Genomic DNA, 20701 nt, shown 5'->3' on the forward strand with positions numbered 1-20701 from the left:
GTTCCATTAATTCAAAGATGGGTGGCTGTTGGGTCTACAATTCATTCAGATCAATGGGCTGCCTTCAATAATTTGAATAACATAGGTTTTAACCATCTCACAGTAAATCACACAACCAACTTTGTTGATCCTGTAACGCAAGCAACATCAAACCATGTTGAGGCTTTTTGGAGTCGAATAAAGCGAAGATTGAAATTTGTTTGCGGGTCACAAGGTGATTTGAAGTAGAGTCGACTTGATGAAGCAATATAAAGAGAGTATTTTGCTTTTAAAACTAAAAACCTTTGGCAAAACTTTACAAATTTTTTACAACATATACATGACAAGTATCCTCTCTAATAAAATAAGCTGTTTTATTTTATTTACTGAAATTATTTTATTAGAGAGGATACCTATTTGTAGGTTTTTATACTATTTTTAATATAGATTTGCTATTTTTAAATAAATGATATTTAAGCAGAATTATAAAGTTACAAAATATATATATATATATATATATATATATATATATATATATATATATATATATATATATATATATATATATATATATATATATATATAAATATATATATATATATATATATATATATATATGTATATATATATATGTTTATATATAAATTAATATATATATATATATATATATATATATATATATATATATATAAGTGTGTGTGTGTGTGTGTATATATATGTGTATATTTATTTATATATATATATATATATATATGTATATATATATATATATATATATATATATATATATATATATATATATATATATATATATGTATATATATTTACATATATATAATTATGAAAAAATTTTATTTAATAGTAAATATTTTTTTTTAGTTTTAAGCAAGCTTTAAAATACTACTAGTAATAATATTAAAAAATATTTTGTAAACAAGTTCTTTTTTGTAAATAAATTGTTTTATCTCGCAATTTGTGATAAAGAAATGCAACTTTTTTTTTGTTGTAAGTTTATTAGATAACTTTTTTTTAATGTTCGATTTCGCTATATTTTATTTAATATAGAACAATATATAAAGTTAATAAAATAGTGTTTTGTTTATGTCGATTTTTTTCCTTTCGTACTTTAAGTAAACATTACAAACTAAATTGCACTCGTAAATAACTCCGTACCGCAAGTAAACTAGATCCTAAAGCACACTCGTTAATTGTCGGTAGTTACCGAATTTAGGGGGGGGTGCGCCGAATACACGTGCGCCAACAGTTCTTATGAAAAAAAAAAGGTAAGGAGTTTTGTTTGTAAATATATATTATGTTTATTTTGAATCTTTTTCAATTTTTTCGCGTCATTATTAAAGTTTTTGTTTGTACACGTTTATAGTTTGTATTTATGCTTTTTTGATATGTTTGTGTATGTGGTAATAAGTGCTTTATAGTTGTTTTATCAATGTGTTTTTATAATAATGTAAAGTGTTTTTTATTGTTTGTGTATGTGTCAATATGTGTTATATAATTGTTTTTAAAAATATGTTTAAATATGTATATAAGGTATATATTTAACCTTATATACATATTTAAACACATTTATTGTGTTTAAAGTTCGTACATACGTTTATATTATGTTGCTTCAAAGTGCTATGACTTTGTAATCGTGTAGAGTAAGATTTGTCAACTTTGCCAACCAAGTGATGTACTTATAACAGAGGGTTACACGATAGTCTTTAGTGTCAAAAAATACATGATGTATTTTAATAACATTTCGCTTAATGTTGATATTTATGTTCTGTTAAATAAGAATGTTATCTTACTTACTGTTATAAACATATTATATTAATTTATGGTGTGTGCTATTGTTGTGTGTTTCTGTGATTTTTTTTTGTTATTTTTTGAGCTGATAGACATTTGGCTTATCTTCATTTTGGTGTCTATTGTTAAAAATGGTAAATAGGTAGTTTATTAAAAATCACTGCTTTTAATCATTCACTAAAAGCCAATACAAATTATTTTGCCATATATACAATTTTTTATCTCAATTTTATCAAATTTGTATCTCTCTTTTATCAATGATTTATCTCAATTTGATTTTTTGTCTTTGGCGCTGTTTACTACATATTTTTGCTATAAATATTTTGGAATTATGATTGGAATCAAAATAATTCATGCTGAAAATAAATTATTTTCTAAAAGCTAACATGAAGTAATAATATTTTACAACTACTACTCTGATAAATCACAACAGTTTTTCTCTATTAGGTGCATTGATTTTCATTTTTTGAATGTAATGTTTTTCTTTTTTATTTACTTATTCATTACATTTTTATTTTAGATTTACCAGATAATGTATTAATGTAGTATAGAAGAACAAAATATTGTAAAGTTTTGTGAATTTTTGAAAAAAACGTTTGCTAATAATTTTTTTTGAAGAAATAATTTTTAAGTTTGCAACAAAAGGTTTACAACGTTGTTTTTTTAATTTTTCTTTGTTAGCAGTATGTTTATTATCAGAATTGCATGTTTTTAAAAATTTTTTTAATTATTATTTGCTAAGCTAATTTTTTTTCAAACATCCCCTAGCTGATATATATATATATATATATATATATATATATATATATATATATATATATATATATATATATATATATATATATATTTTTTTTTTTTAAAGTCATAAGATTATCGTAAAATTTATTTTAAATGATAGTCTGTTATATATAAAAATTATTTGTGTGTGCTATTTAAAGCAGAAAAAAAAATTATATAGGAAAGATCGCAATCTTCAGGAATCGTTTAAGATTTTTTGTTACTACTTTCAATTAAAAGTGAAGTTTAAATGGATGATATTAGGCTACAAGCAGATATTAGTTTAGAAAATGGAAATGTTAAAAGACAAGTTGTTTTTGACACAAATGAAAGAGATACACTTAGGCGAGATGAAATTAATAATGGACAAAATGCTGCTCGGCAAGCAGCAAATAACTCGAACCCAAATGAGGAGAGCTTGGTTAGGCGAGTTGAAAATAATTGTCGCAGAACTGAAAGAAATAGGCTTAGGAGAGATGAAATTAATAATCAACAAAATGCTTGAAATGCTGCTCTGCAAGCAGCAAATAATTCAAACCCAAATAAAGAGAGTTTGGTTAGGCGAGTTGAAAATAATGTATAAAATGGCAGTGGGTGCAGAAGTTTGCATTAACTAAAAATATGAGAGTGCAAAATGGGGAAGGTGAATTTTCCCAATTGCTACTAAAAGTTGGGAATGGAACTACATCTGTCAAAGAGGAGGATCCTTTTAAAGTATGCATTGAAATACCAAATCAGTGCTTTACTAGAGAAAATGAATTGATTGTTGAATAGATTTTTGGAGATGGTGATCAAAATGATTATTCTAAACGCGTGATTTTAACACTAACTAATGTTGATTCATTATCAATTAATGAAAAAGTGCTTGAATGTCTGTCGGGTGAGATCAAAATTTATTTAAGTGCTGATCAAATTGATACTGATGACCTTAATAAAAGAAATAACTTTCCTGTTGAGTTTTTGAACAGCTTAACTCCTTCAGGTCTGAAGGAGTTAAGCTGTTCAAAAACCACCTCATTGCTTAAAATTGAAAATTGGTTGTGTAATTATGCTACTTAAAAATTTAGATCTCAAAGCTGGGCTATGCAACGGTACTCAAATGAAAGTTTGCGCTCTTCAAAATAATTATATTGATGCAGAGGTTTTAACAGGTGTTTCCGGTGGTAAACGGGTTTTTGTTCCACGAATTCAGTTGGCTCCATCAGATTCTAATTTACCTTTTGTTCTGAAACGTCGTCAGTTTCCTGTCAGATTGGCTTATTCAATGACAATTAATAAAAGTCAAGGTCAAACATTTGATAGAGTTGGGGTATATCTCAAAAAAACGTGTTTCTCTCATAGTCAACTATAAGTTGCATGTTCAAGAACTCGAGCATTTAATAGTTTGTTTTTCAAAATTGATAAACATCTCATTCAAGGTATGGTAGGTGGAAAGTGTTACACAAATAATGTTATATTTTCTTATGTTCTTAATTTATAGTCTTTAGATTTTTATTTCGAAAATTTACTGTTTGTAGCTTGTGAGCACATTTTGTATGTATAACTTTATTTATTATTTTAATATTTTTTTTCATAAATATATCTGTATTTATGATAAATATATCTGTCATTTAATAATGTTATAAAATATTTTTATACTACTGTGATCAAAAAGTAAGGTGAATTTTTAATTTAAACTTCCGGCCTTATTCGAATCGTCCAATCTTTTTTATTTTTAAGTTGGTAGGAATGTCATTAACATTTGCGCCAAATTACATGTCAAACTCATAATTATTTTTTTTTGTTTACGCTTGTTTTTGAAGTACCAAAAGTGCATTCGGCGGTTTTCACGATGTCTAATTTTGTTGAGCAAAGAAGTGCTATTAAATTTTGTTTGCGGAATGATATTTCTGCTACTGAAACGTATCGAATGTTGCAAAAGGCCTTCGGTGAAGAGACTATGTCTCAAAAAAATGTTTACAAGTAGTACAAAGACTTCAAAGAAGGCCGAGAACGTGTTGATGACTTGGAACGCTCCGGACGACCATCGACTTCGATTGATGATCGCCACATCAACAAAATCAAAGAACTGGTGCTTGCAAATCGTCGGTTAACCATTCGAGACCTTGTTGACATGGTTGGAATATCATTTGGGTCGGTGCAAGCGATTTTGAAGGATCATTTGGGCCTCAGAAGACTCAAATCACGTTTGGTGCCGAAATTTCTCAATTTCTTTAAAAAAGAGCGTCGCGTTAAAACGTGTGAAGCAATGCTTTCTGACTATCAAGACGTATACAAACAAATTATTACTGGCGATGAGACTTGGGTCTACGCATACGACCCTGAAACAACCGACCAATCGAGTGAATACCGTGAAAAAGGCGAGCCGAGACCGAAGCAACCACGTCAAAGTTGCTCAAAAATCAAGGTCATGTTGACTGTTTTCTTTGATTATTGTGGTGTCGTGCACTACGAATTCCTTCCAACTGGCCAAACTGTCAACAAGGAATATTATTTAAGCGTTATGCGACGTTTGCGTGAAGCTATTCGCAAAAAGAGACCGGAATTATGGGCCAATAACTCTTGGATTTTGCACCACGATAATGCGCCTTCGCACACAGCACTGGTTCTTCGTGAGTTTTTCGCCAAAAACTCTACCCATGTTGCTCCACAACCACCGTATTCGCCCGACTTAGCACCGTGTGACTTCTGGCTGTTCCCAAAGCTCAAGAGACCACTCCGGGGAAATCGTTTTGAGTCCATTAAAGAGATCCAACCTGAATCGGCACGCGCATTGAAGGCTGTCCCTACCGAGGACTTTTCGGCATGCTTCGAAGACTGGAAAAAACGTTGGCAACAGTGCATTGGGGCCGGGGGGGGATTATTTTGAGGGGGACGATACAGATTTGGAAGAATAAATAAAGATTTTTCATTTTATAAAAAAATTCACCTTACTTTTTGATCACAGTAGTATGTGTTATATAAAACCATATTTGTTTATAGTTATACATATGTTAAAATTATGTTGTTTCCATTTTTTCAAAGTGGCGTGACTTGGCATTATGTTGAGCAAGATTGATAACCTTGCCAGCCAAGCGGTGTACTTATAGCAAAGGTGTGACTTTAGTGACAGGCGGTGTTACTGCTTTAGAGCTAGGTTGTGTTGTCTAGCCTTTTTTTAATTATTCTGGAAACACATAATGTCTGTTAATGTTTAGCGGAATGTGTATGAGAGAGTATGCAACCTTGATCTTTAAATCTAGGGCGTTTTAATGTCCTAATTTGAAGTAATTGAATAACTAATATTGAATATAAAAGCAAATATACTTTTATGTATTTATATGTTTAGTAAAAAGATAAATATAGTTAACTTAAAATTGGTTTTCTAATTTTATCTTTCATATTTTAATTTGGTTTTTTATTTTCGCTGGATTTTAGGATCAAGGGTGTAAATATTCTATTGTTATGTGTTATTGTTGTGATGTTTTGTGTTGATAGACTGCTTGGCTTACCTTCACGTTGGTGTCTATTGTTAAAAATGAATAATTGGTAGTTTCATTATTGGAACTTACTTATTTTATTTATTTACTAAAAGCCAAGACAAAATTTTGCTAAAAATGCAATTTATATCTTAATTTGATTTTTATTTTTTTTAGTATTGTTAATCCTTTTGTACTCGGAAACAGACTTTATAATTACATTTTCGATAAATATTTATATTAACTGACATGTCAACATAGGTAACTATAAATAGGTAAGACGATTTTGAGTTTTTATGTGGTATTTTTTTATTTTAATTTTTATTTTTTTGGAATTATGGTATCATAATTCCATTTTTTTTTCTTTAAGATATTCGGTTGAGGCATTTATACGATTTATAAAAAAAACCTGATTTCCGTTAATTGTAAATTTTTGTCAGTTAAAATGATATAAATATATGCAATTAATTCAATTTTTTTTTAAATTTCTCTATTTTATGCCTAATAATTTGTTTTACGTAACTTAAGGGAAGTTTTTAAAGAGGGGTCGCAACTAAAAACAAAACTTTTAAAACATCATAAAACAACACCGACGAGCTGCATCATGACAGCAGTTTAAGTATGATAACAGGCTACCGAAAAGCAAATAAATTGTTTTCCAGTTGTTTTTTTTTGTTTTGTTGTGTTTTCTTTTATGTCTACTTATATGTAACAATTTTTATTTTAGGTTTGTCATATGACGCATTAATGCATTATAAAAGATCAAAGTTTACATATTTTTTTGCAATTTGTTATACACATGTTTGATAGTAAATTATCTTTTTTTTGTTTGAAACGTATTTGTACTAAATTGCTTAGTTATTTATAATAAATTTATTTAGTTGGTGTGCATTTAACGTTTTAAAGACAATTCCATTTTTTAAAGAAACATTTATCAAAGGGATACCAAAAAATTAATAACTCATAAATAATTTACGTTCACTTCATATTAACCTTACTAATTAATGTTCATGTTATAAATAATATAACAAGAATTTATCTTTAATTTTTCGTCAATTTAAACCATGATGAAGTGTTATTATTTTGTGTCAGTAACTAAAAACGTATTGAGTTGAACTTAGTAATGTCTAGGAAAATGGTTCTGCCATACACTGATATGACTTATGTCAGTTGTAACTTACTCAAATAACGTTAAATAATTGGTAAATTAATTTACTTTAATTTTACAGATGGCCTAATTTTTTAATTTGAAGGCGTTTTTCTTACCGGGTATTAGTTAAGGTTTCGCAACTTTAAATTGTCGAAAACAGCCACTAAATTAAGTAACAGACTGACCGTAACCCGTATTACGGGTTGCTTTCTGCTAGTATTAATAAATATTGTTCAATATTTTAATTTTACTTTATCTTGAAAAAATAAAGAGCTCATTTTTATCGCAATATTTTTTGCCATTCTGTCCTATACTACTTTTTTTTTCTTTTACTAAAAATTGTAGACGAATTCTAAGGCTGCATCAAAAATTTGCAAAATACATACGTGTTGAACGTATAAAACTTGCTGTTAACAAATACAAATCACTGGTAAAGTAAATAAATAAAATGTTAATTTATAAATTTTTTACTCCTTAACTTTTTAAAAATAACTTTTTAAAAAACAAAAAACTTTTTAAAAAAAAAAAAACTTTTTAAAAATTTGTTTTTTATTAGTAAAGCAGAAATTAAAAACTAAGATATAATAATAAAAAAAATCATATTTTAAATAATAAATTAATTTTTTAATGCATATATTAATGTTGAGAAAAAAAAATGTTTGTTAAACATTTAAAAAAATTTAATATTTCATTTAATTATTCAATAGTAATTTAAAAAATTTAAAAAAATAAACATTCCAATATAACATTTTTTTATTGTTTTTTGTTAATTGAATTCTTTTTTTTATGGTCGCGTTTTGCGGAAAATTATTATATTGCGGTAGTTTTGATGTCTTCAAAAACTCACTTTTACGTCAAACTGACAGCTAATGCATTAAGCATTCGTTATATAAAACAAGACCTGATATATATATAAAGGGTGGTTAAATTTTAAGGGCCGATGTTGAATGTGAACCAAACCTAAACGTAAATTATTTTTCTGTATTTAATGTGTCATTTCTCAATTTCAGACTGACTCAATTTGAACCATGGAAAGTTACACAATTGAGCAACGCGTTAAAGTTATTCAGGCCTATTATGAAAATGGGCGTTCAAATCAAAATGCATATCGTGCACTTCGTGAGTTTTTCGGTCAATTTAATCGTCCAAATGTGCGTACAATCGGAAAAATCGTGTTTAAATTTGAGCAAACCGGGTCTGTAGGAGATGTGAAAAGACTAGCGCATGCTCGTACAGCTCGTACTGCCAAAAATATTGCTACTGTTTGCGACAGTGTGGCTGAAGAGCCGTCCACATCAACTCGTCGTCGTAGCCAACAATTGCACCTCTCACGCTCGTCGATGATGAACATTATGCATAAAGACTTGCATTTACACGCTTACAAGGTGCAGTTGACCCAAGAACTAAAGCCCACTGACCATCTCAAACGTCGTCAATGGTCAGAATGGTGGCAAGAAAAGGCAACCATCGATGATCAATTTCCGACGAAAATCATCTTCAGTGATGAGGCCCATTTTCACCTTAGTGGCTTCGTCAACAAGCAGAATTGCCGCATTTGGGCGAATGTTAATCCGAGAGTGATTGTCGAAAAACCAATGCACCCACAAAGAGTGACTGTTTGGTGTGGCTTATGGGCTGGCGGCATCATCGGACCATATTTTTTCCAAAATGATGCCGGTCTGGCAGTTACTGTGAATGGTGTTCGCTATCGTGAGATGATAACGAACTTTTTATGGCCCGAATTGGACCATATGGATGTGGAGGATATGTGGTTTCAACAGGACGGTGCCACTTGCTACACAGCTAACGAAACAAAGGCTCTTTTGCGCGAAAAATTCAATGGCCGTGTTATCTCACATGGTGGCGATGTCAATTAGCCGCCTCGTTCATGTGATTTGACACCGTTGGACTTCTTTCTTTGGGGGTATTTAAAAGTTAAGGTGTACGTTGATAAGCCAGCAACAATTCAAGATCTAAAGGATGAGATAATTTGGCACATTAACGGCATAGAATTTCAATTATGCCTCAGCGTCATCGAAAATTTGCACCATCGGATGGAGGTGTGCCGCCGAAGTTGCACACCTCCATCCAAGATTGTTTCAATGTCATATCTTGTTGTACGTGAATATATATATATATATATATATATATATATATATTTTTTTTGAATATAAAGCATAAAATTACAGCTGCGTACAAATTAAATTTATTCATCGTAATATTTCGATCTGCTTTTGCACAGATCGTCATCAGACGTAAAATATAATACAAAAAAACCGTTACAAATATTACATAAAAACGTCAAAGAAGACATAAAAAAGAAGCCATAAATGATTACAAAATAACGAAAAATGACCACCCTCAGCAATAATAAGAGCTTTTGTTTCCAAATGCTGTAAAAACGCTTCGGCAACTATGACCATTAAGGACAGACCTATAGGTCCCGAATTTGGTATAGATCTTATCTCATTTTTGTATAAAAAATAACATTGGTTAAAGCAGAGTTCGATCATTTCATGTATATCACTAAGAGTTAGTTTGGTTCTTTTTTTATGATTATCAATATCGTTGTTTAAAATGTTGAAAATAACAGGAATTGCTCTGTCAATTGGAATGGAGGGATATAACGCCACCACATCAATAGAGGCTTGAATTTCACTAGGATCTATTAACCAAGATTTTGCCTCGTTTACAAACGAGGAAAAGTTTAATAATCTTGTTTTGTTTTTTTTTAAGGTTAATTGTATAATTTTTACAAAATGCTATGATTATCCATACGGTGGGGTACCTATAGTAGAAACGACTGGCCGCATTGGATAGTTCTTTTCTGGCTTGTGAGCTTTTATGAATCCATATCACGCAGTCAGAAGGGTACATTTGAAAATTAGTCTTGTTATCTAACTTTTTTTGTTTTCGTAACCTGCATAATAGTTTCTGGAATTTAGTCATAAGGGTTTGAGTCGGGTCATAGTTGATAGTTACTGAGTGTTTAATTTCCTCTTCTAATTTATAAAATGCATCCTTTTCTTTTTTAAGTACAAATCCTGTTCTTCCATCAAATGGATAAACTGCTAAACCATTCATTTTTTTCCTCAAATTATTTAAAGATAATCTTTGTTCTTTTGATAAATTATCGGGTAATCTATGTTTTTTATTTTTAGTTAGAATTTTACTCACGTTTTGTTGAATCTTTTCTGCATCAGATTTTTTACTATTTTTTTTTAAATGTAAAGCAAAAGATTCGATCGGTGTTAAAATTTCCATATAAGACAACTTTTTAAACGACGGTGCAAAATTTGGTCCAAGATTCAGGAGATTTATTGTGGAGGTGTCTGAGTTTGCGATAAAAAACGTTTATGTTAAAAAACATCTTATGCAACTGCAAGTCTAAGTTAATTCCAAATAGCAATCCTGGTGTCGATAAACTCACATGCTCTTGTGGCAGTATATACATTGGTGAAACAAAAAAGAAAATTTTAGCGAGATGCATTGAACATCAAAAAAACTATTTAAAAGGTAAATGGTATGCATCTGGTGCAACCAAACATGGTAGAGAATGTAATGGTATGTTTGATTGGTCAAATCCGAAAACTCTAGCAACAAAATCAGAGTACGATGAACGTAATGATAGAGAATCACTTGAAATTAATTACGCCTCAACATACCAAGAAATTAAACATGCTCCAATACTTCTCAACCGTGACAATGGCATTAAAATTTCTACAAACAGTTGGAGACCTCTGATTAAAAAAGTTATCTTAAAAAAAGGAATCAAATAATATTTGCTAATTTTATATTTACGTTATTATGTAATCATTTATGGCTTCTTTTTAATGTCTTCTTTGACTTTTTTATGTAATATTTGTAACGTTTATTTGTATTATATTTTACGCCTGATGACGATCTGTGCAAAAGCAGATTGAAATATTACGAAAAATAAATTTAGTGTGTAGGCAGCTGTTATTTTATGCTTTTTATTCGAAAACATATATATATATATATATATATATATATATATATATATATATATATATATATATTCACGTACAACAAGATATGACATTGAAACAATATATATATGTATATATATTTATTTATATATATGTATATAATATATAATATATATATATATATATGTATATGTATATAATGTATATATATATATATATGTATATAATATATATATGTATATATATATATATATTTTTGAAACAATATATATATGTATATATATATATATATATATATATATATATATATATATATATATATATATATATATATATATTATATAGCTTATAGATATATATATTATATAGCTTATAGATATATTATGTAGCCACAAAGCTGAGGTGCAGGCTTTCACAATCAATCTTGAAGGTAAAAAATTACATAAATATGATTCTCGATCTGGCCGGAATTTTTTTTAACAATTCAAATTTTTTTTGAATTGTTAAAAAAAATTTCAAAAAAAAATTCAAGCGGCAAATCCTGTTCTGGCCAGAATTTAAAATTTCCAATCCGGTACACCCCTAGTTATAACTTATGCTTTAAAATATCATAGCTTAAGTTGGAGCCAGAGATGTAAAATCTATCAGAACGGATTGTATCTTTCAAAGCCAGTTAAGGTTCTGTAACTTTCTTAGTCTAGACACTTTGTAAAAAGACCTACTTGCTCTTTGTGACACTAATTTAAATTTGATTTTGTTGAACTTTGAATCTTTTAGTGATCTTTGAGTCTTTGAGGGGGTTTTGTTAATGATCTATTGTTATGATTCGTTTTGTTTACAAAGACTAATAGTTATATGGTTGGCCTATACTTTTATATCTAATCCCCTATTTTTTGTGACTAAATTTCTTTTAAATGTAAGTCCTATCACTATTTGAATCTATTAACTTCTTCTTTTGTTCTTTAAGAATCTTCTTCCAAAAACTGCACTTTTTGATGTCTAAACAAAGTGATTTAGCCTTTTTTTGATCACTGACCTTGATTTTTATCATTGACCTTGCTAACTTAAAAGATCAAAGTTTTTGTCTTTCTCAATCTCATACTAAGATAATATAACTTTTTGACTTCTTTTCCATTAATTTGATTTACCCCCATCACTTGATTTGTGCCTTGCCTCTGACCGTAGCTTTATTTCTCCTTGTTCTCCTTTTGGTGGCTTAGACCATGTTATAATCTCTCTAAAACTTTTATCTTATACTTCAAGTTTTTATTCATCATCGCACTTCTTGATACCACCTTAAGACTGGATTTCATTTTGCGACTGTTCAGAGTGAATTTGTTTAAAATACATTTACTGATGATATACTTTTTTCTTTAATTTGGTAAATAATGAAATCATAAAAATAGTCCATTAGAGTCACTTCTCTCTCAAATTCTGATTTCTGATTTGTTTAGTTTTTTTTGGTTGGTAAGTCATTATATTGTTATTATTTGGTTGGTAAGTCATTATATTCAAAACAAATCATAATTTTATTCTTGTTGATTATTCCACTGTATGTTGATATTGCGAACATATTTATTTTCCTCAAACTTCTTTGTTATATTTAAAAATTTTTGATAAAATGTAAATTAGTAAATATATTGTGATAAAAGAAAGCTATTATTGCTTATGTAGATTTTTTTATAGATTCTAACAAATAGTTACAACTCTCACCCTAAAATTAGCATCAATAAGTTTTACTTTTTAATATTCTTTTATTCTCTTCCACTACATTTGTTGTTCATTGGCCATTATCATCACAATTTTTTTGTCATTTTAAAACTCTGTCATTAGGTAAGTCATATACAAATAACTTCACAATTAATAGTTTCAAATTCTAAATCTGAGTCTCATTGAAATCAATTGTTAAAAATTTGAAAATTATTAAATGGAGACTGCATTTTTGAAATAAGATAGGAGCATGGTATATGCAATTAAATTCAAAGCCAAATTTTTGACAAACTTTCTGCATTTTAAAAGCAAATATAAACTTCATCAAAACATAGTTTATCTCATTGTTATTGGAATGTTAAACATTTAACATAATCTAATTTCCTTTTTTAAATATATTCTTTCTCCCTACCCTCCTTCCCTAGTTAGTCACTTAGTTGAGGAAGCGTTTGTTGTTTGTATGCAATCCCTATAACTCTGAAACCTTGATAGTTGTGCTGAGAAAAAAGTTGCAGGCTTCCTTGTTATGAAATTTTGTTGCATAAAGGAAAAAGGAATCGCTTTACTCAATATACATATTTATATCATTAGAAGTTAAATTAAAGTACAGCATTGTAGGTAATTTGTTTTAATATCACATTAAAAATAAATAATAATAAAACATATAAAGTCTAAATACCTTTAAATTAAATAATATTGTTATTAAAAAAATTATCATTGTAGTTTAAATATATATGGTTTGAAGAAAAAAAATTCGTTAATTTCAAAAACTTACAATTCCTACTTATTTTTAAAAGATTCATAACACAACGTTATGGATGTTTGGTTTCTCACAATTTAGTTGTTAAATTAAATTTGATAAAAAAAATTTAAATTTATATATTTTTAACCCATTAGTGCCGGAGAAAATAAATTAAAAATAAGTTATAAAAATATTTTTTATAACTTATTTTCAGGTCTGTGGTAGTTTACAAAGCAACCAGGGTGTAGAGCAACATCACAACTTTCACATCTAAAATTGCTTCTGTCATGACAATATTGGCAAACTCCTTTTACCTCTGTTTTTGCAACAAAGTGAGCTCTGGTGTGGTCGTACCTAAAATAATAATTTGATTTTACCTTTAAAATAAAAGAGTATTATGATAAGTAAGTTTTGTATAAAAAAATTGTTAAAAAAAAATCATAAAAGTTGAAAACCTGATTGCTTGCTTGCTGTTGGTAGATAGCCTGGATACCTCTCTATGGGGAACTAACAAGCTGTATTTATGGTCAGAGTGATTCATTAACATAAGTTCAACTGACTGTCAAATAAATTCCAACAATGTAACCTCATATACCTTCTTCTATTCTTTTCTCTTTTTCAACTTACCCTTGTTTCTAATAATCCTTTGCCTACTCTTTGCGAATTTGGATAAGCCAGCTGCATTAAGATTATCTTTAAATTCAACATCTTCGTGATGATTCTTTTCCTGATCTATTAAATATCGGTTTCTCCAAGTTGTTTCTAATAATCCTTTGCCTACTCTTTTCGAATTTGGATAAGCCAGCTGCATTAAGATTATCTTCAAATTCAACATCTTCGTGATGATTCTTTTCCTGATCCATTAAATATCGGTTTCTCCAAGTGTAGCGATACAATCGCCAAGCCTGAATCATCCTCACGTTTAAGAACCATGTCCAGAGTGACCAATACCACTTTTTCAGACGGGTTGAGATGCTGCAGTTCTTTGTATTCTTGTTAAACAAGTCAACTCCACCCATTGTCTTGTTGTAGTCAATCACCATACGGGGACAAGAAAGCTTGATGTATGCCTTGTCCTTGCCACTGTACCTCTCGCAAATACCTGGTAAATAAAAGCAATATTGGAGCCTTTATAAATTTGAGATTTAGAATTATAAATAACTTGTATTATTTTAAACAAATTTTTATTTTTTTAAACTCTAAAACTTTAAAATGAAACCAAATACCTGCAGGGTTAGGACCAGTATAATTACTCGCAAGAACTACAGCTTTGCTATCCATCCAGATGGTTACACAGTTGTTATTATCATAACCGATTTCATAGTACCTCTGGTCATTTCCTTTTTAGCCTGCTTCTTAGTAGGCATCGGTACACCTACAAGCCTGTTCTGCCGACAGTACCTGAGGTAAAATGTATTTTTAAGATTAGGCTAAACAAAAAAATTTCAAAGCATACCAAATAAACTATCAAATAACTAACCTACAACTCCCCAGCCATGTTTTCCCATATGATCAGGAAGATCAAAATATGTAAAAAGATTATCACAGGCTACTTTGATCCCTTTCTTCAAACCATACTGTTCAGAAAGACTCAAAACAACATCTGGGCCCTGACCTAGCCCATTGTTTTTATTTTTTGTTTTCAACCCAGCATAAGGCTGACAGGCCAAAAGTTTTCCCTCAGCAGTTGCTAGACACCAAACCTTCCAGCCATACCTATAAATAAGCTATATTATATATGTATTGCTTTACTTAAATCGAGATTTATTTATTGTCTTAAAAAAAGCAAATAAATATAACGAAACAAAGATTTTACCTTTCAGGCTTTTCTCGAATGACTTATTTCAATGGATGAGGTCCAAAATATCTGACCATCGTCTCATCGACACTAAAAAACTCAGATTGATGCACTAACCTTTTTGCAGAGCTATTAATTTGATCAAAAATTGGGCGAACTTTCCAAAATGCATCAGTGAGATCTACATCATGCTCATCAACAAAGTAGGTAAACTGGAGCACATCTTTAAAAATGTCCCTGGAAATAGCTCTTTTGATGAACATATTTTGAGCGTCTTCTTTTTCTTCCCAATACAACCTTCTATTAGCAGGTGTTATATAACCTGTTACATACATTACTGCAATAGAGGTTAATAAATTATCCTTTTTCATAAGGAACGCCTCCTCTGGGTATCCTTTCCTGCAACCATACTTTGAGGACATATTGGAAACATTTTGTATGAACTTATCATCTAGAAACAAACGTAAAAAGTTGTAAGGTAGAATACAGTCATCGTCAACAAGTGATTTCATAGTAATTTCTTGGAACTCTGGTACTTTAGCTCCAAAACAAGGACCACAAGTGTTACGCCAAGTACGGTCTTTGTTTTTTTTCCTAAAAATTTGTTTTAACTTTAAGTAAAATACATTTTTGATTAAATAATATTCACCATTACAAACTAAAACAAATTTACATTAATGGTTAGTTATCTTACCTTAGAAGTGTACCAACAGCTTCACTATGTTCAACAGAATAACGATTTTTCTTTTTATTACTATGTCATGACATGACCTCGTATTTGAAAATATCACTTTTATTGTTAGTATTGCCAGTGTCACTGTCTACACTGTTAATTACATCACCATCAGTGTTTATCTATATAAAACAAATCAGTCAGAATTTATTTTTAATCTCATTTTTCAATCATAAAACTAAAATGTAAAAAGTATATATGTTTTTTATTGCATCCATACCATTTAAATATCAGGCAATTTGTCATCTTTGTCATTTATGACAATCTCTGCTTGTTGGTTGAGAATACCAGCTCCAAGATGAATAATGTCTTTACCATGTTCTCCATCCTCTTCCTCGTCATTGTCTTTGTCAGTAAGGGTTTTATCAACAGATAGAATCATGATAATTTCAATAACATTATTTGCATCCTGATTTTCTAACAAGGCTGCTATCTCATTTAGAGTCAGACCAACATGTCTATAAAAAAATAAAATTCTTAATTTTTACTTATTTTTTAACTTTATATTCTCTAGAAAATTAATAAAATTGTTGTTATTTATTAAAAACATAAATTTGAAACTTTTTGTGCAAATTGTTTATTTATTAAGATGAAATCCAGATACTTTCGACGCGTCCTTAAAAGAACGTTAATGTTTATGCAGTTATATTCAGTAGAAAATCAAAAAATATAAATCAAATTATTATTTACGAATATAGTTTTCAGTTTTATTTCTATAAAACAATATTAAAAACAACAACAAGTTACCTTTTAGAATGGGTTTCTTTGATGAGCTTCTTGCCACTCCACATGTTTTTTTTGCGTTAACTTTGAGCAGTTGCTTCTGAAAAACTATCAAAGGTAATCGGTTGCCGTTAAGTGAGAAGCAAGATGCATGTGTGTCAAACCATTATGCAAAGTTATGTATTTATCCTTTGAAAAATATTTGAAATACCCTAGTTTAATGTGGACATACATTAAACTATGGTATTTCAAATATTTTACGTCCCTTTAAGGACGTCCTTAAACGACTTACGGGCTAATATTTAATAAAAAATTTAATTTAGATATAATAAAATAAATTTAAAAATTTTTTAAAATCAGAAATTAAAAAAAAATATGTTTAGCTATCATTTTTTATATCAACAAAAAAAATAATTTCACAACTTCGGTGAACATGTTTTTTACTAAAGTTAATTACTGCTCAATGTTTTCAGCATCAACAATTTCAAAATACTATTTAAATATTGCAATCAATAAAAGTTTTGACGTAACTTAAATGGCTTAATGCATTGGTTAACAAATTTACCATAAAACATATTTAACATACATAAAAAATGTGAGCAGCTTCTTAACAAGGCCTAAAGTTGAGCATAGCACATTTAGGAACATAGTGAATTAAAGTTATGTTCCTATCAAAGTTAATATTTCGCTTCCACACCGCTGTCGCACTTTCAAAGCTTTTCACTTCCACACCGGCTGCCACAGAACTATTTTTATTCGCGTATACAATTTTTTATTTTATTGAGGATTTTTTTCATGAAGAATTTTAAATTATTATATTTCATTTATCAAGATTATCCTAATTTTTATCAAGAATTTTTTTATAGAATTCTGACTTTTTAGTCATAATAAATATTCCTACAAAAATGTTTTTTAGGCGCTTCGTCGTTTTGAGAATGAAAAAGCACAATTAGAATCTGAAGTTAAGCAACTCAAAAATGTTCTTAAAAGTAAAGAAATATGAATTTTTATTTAAATGTCAAGAATCAAATTTTGAGACATTTTTTTATTATATCCTCAGATTTTCTTTGAGAAAGTTATTTTTAAATAATACTTTGAATATAGTTTGAATAATTTCAATTATTCAATTAAAAGTTTTTGGTTTTGATTCAACTCAAATTAAGATATTCTTAAAAGTAAATGGTAATTCATTTCAAGAATTTGTAATTGTATTAAGAGTAAGTATCTCTAGAGAACATTTTGACAACTAATACCCGATCGTTCTTCACTCTATTATAAGAAAGGTCTTTGAGTTGCATCTTGATTTTAGCGACTTACTCTCTATCAATCAATATTGTTTTCAATCCTCTCCCTCAAAGACTGACTTGCTAACTGCAGTGATTAAGAGAAAACAATGCGCATAAAGTAGACATAGATCTAAAGCATTTGAAAAAGTTTGGTTTTTCCATTAGTTTGTTTCTTATGATGTCATCATTAAAGGCCAATATTTCTCTTTATTTCCAGTAGTTTCTGGGGTCCTTTAAGGTACTAACTTTCTGGCTTTGTGTTGTTCCTTGTACTCAGTAATGATCTTTCTGACAATCTTACATCTAAAGTGACTCTATTTGTTATAAAGATCCCAAATTGCGGAAACAAATTGTGTTCATATTAAAATAAATGATAAAAAAAAATGTTCAAGCTGAATATTTTTGATATTTGCTTTGTTTTTTAAAATAGGTGTTTATCATCGATTGTATGACTTTATTAAGAATTTTACTAGAAGTAAAATAAAAGAATGTTTTTTTATAAGCACGAAAACCAAACAAAATTAAGATTTTTATGATACACTCTTATATGTAATAAATATAACTCTCTGTCTCCACGTTAGCCAGTTGCTTTGAGTCATTAAAATATACGCCGCAATCTACAGACTTTATAATTTATTCAAGCATGTTTAATTCCCAAAGAGTTATAATATATGACGTCATTGTAGGATGTTTTTTTTAATTTAAGTTTTTTTAAATTAATATCATTTAAATTTGCTTTCTTTTTAAAAATAAAAGTTTATCATTGATTGTATGACTTAACTAAAATATTTATTGGAAGCTAAACAAAAGGTTTTTTTATAAGCGCGAGAACTAAACTTTTTTTTTGGAATAGATTTTTTCAATACACTTTTATATGTAATATTCAAAAAAATGATCACTTTATTATATATACTGAATCTTTGTACTTTTTGTGAAAACAATGTGAACTCTTTTTTTTAGTTTATCGCTTTGACCTTTTTCTGCTCCAAATGAAATGACATTTAGCAAACTCATAAATTTTAAGTAAAGAGTTTTGTTAAACGACATGATTTATGAGAGATATTTGTTAAAGATATTTGTCAATTCTTTAATTTTTAGTTAGAAAATATTTATAAACTTAACAATTTAACAGACAGCTTTTTATTAATTAAAGTAATAATTAATGTTTCATGGCAATAAATCAAAGCAGATGATGATTAAACTTGTCAATATATTGCAGCACGTGTAAAATAATAAAAATCAAAAAATTAGCAATATTGACAATAAAAAATTTTTTTCCATAAATGATTTCAATTTTAAAATTGACTCTATATGCTAGACTTTTTTGCAATCTTGACCCATAATTGTTTAATTTTAAAAATGAAGTAAAATAAGCAATTCATGTTTTATAGAATAAATTTCATTAAATATACTCTTGCATGAATATAAACTTTTCCGTCAAATAAGTTTTTAATAAGCATCAAAGCAAAACTCAATGTATAAAAAGAATGTTTATCTTCAAAAGAATTTTGTTATTACTGAGCTAAATACAAGTTTTTTAAATTGTTGACGCTGTTTTATTTTAAAACTAGATTTAAAGAAGTTTATTTTTAATCAATGATTACTTAGGGTTCATTTAATGACGCTATGTTTTAACAATATGTCTCCTCTTCATGATTGTTGAAAACAGGCTTGAATCTGATCTCTCTTTTGTAATAAATTGGGGTTTGCAGTAGCTTGTAATTTTTATCTTTAACAAAACTCAGCTAATTACTGCAAACAACTATTGCAATACTGTCAACATTCCTATATTAATAAATAGCAACTCTCTCACTGAGTTCTTTCTTTAAATATTTTTGGATTATTTTACACTACTGACCTCTTATATTGAGCATATACGCAATTCATTGCAAAATAAGCATCCGCTAATGTTGTTTTTCTTTATTATGTTTTTTTTTTAGGGTGTGTGTGTGTGTGTGTTTGTTTTTGTTTATTTACTTCCCCAAGGCTGTGAAGGCCACTAAAGTTTGGAGGCTACTTAAATTGTGGTTCCTCTCTCAACTCTAAACTCCAAAACACGAACCTTTGCAAACAAGACCGCTGCGTGGTAAAACAAGTTGATGGTTGTACTACCAGAGGTGTGGTTGGAATCAAACTTGGAACTTCTCACTTATGAAACGAGTGCTTTACCATTACATCACTACTGCTTGCCATCATCTTAATCATGATTCCATACTCTACCTTTATAAGTCTCTTATTTGTCTCTGTATAGAGTACTGTTGTCATATTCAGGCTGGTTTTCCTAATAACGCTCTTTATCTTCTAGACTAGGTTCAAAAACCTATTGTAATTTTAGTTGGACTTTTATATGCCATGCTTGAGCCTCTACAAATACTGTCATGATCACTGCTCAAAGGAGCTATTATTCTCTTTTTGCATTAACTAAAACTCATTATTGGTTGACTCGTCATTCAGCAAAGTTGCAACCATTTTACTGCATTTGTCCTTGCATGCTCTAAAAAAATTTATTTATCGTGTTTTTTTTCCCGCACTTCAATACTTAATAACTCTCCCATCCTTATGTTTTTCTGACTTATGCAGCCTACAACT

The 20701-nt window shown here is 28.9% G+C and overlaps 1 protein-coding gene across 1 annotated transcript; it reads right to left on the reverse strand.

Moving 5' to 3' along the window:
- Positions 1-15047: 15047 nt before the first annotated feature.
- Positions 15048-19999, reverse strand: LOC136078933 (piggyBac transposable element-derived protein 3-like). Its single transcript, XM_065794742.1, has 6 exons — positions 19971-19999; positions 16366-16561; positions 16137-16225; positions 16065-16088; positions 15488-15964; positions 15048-15288 (listed from the first exon to the last, which is right to left on the reverse strand). Exons 1-6 carry the CDS (start codon positions 19997-19999, stop codon positions 15048-15050), a joined length of 1056 nt encoding a protein of 351 aa, XP_065650814.1.
- Between the last annotated feature and the right edge of the window lie 702 nt (positions 20000-20701).

Source organism: Hydra vulgaris, chromosome 04, assembly GCF_038396675.1.
Source record: "Hydra vulgaris chromosome 04, alternate assembly HydraT2T_AEP".
NCBI lineage: Eukaryota > Metazoa > Cnidaria > Hydrozoa > Anthoathecata > Hydridae > Hydra > Hydra vulgaris.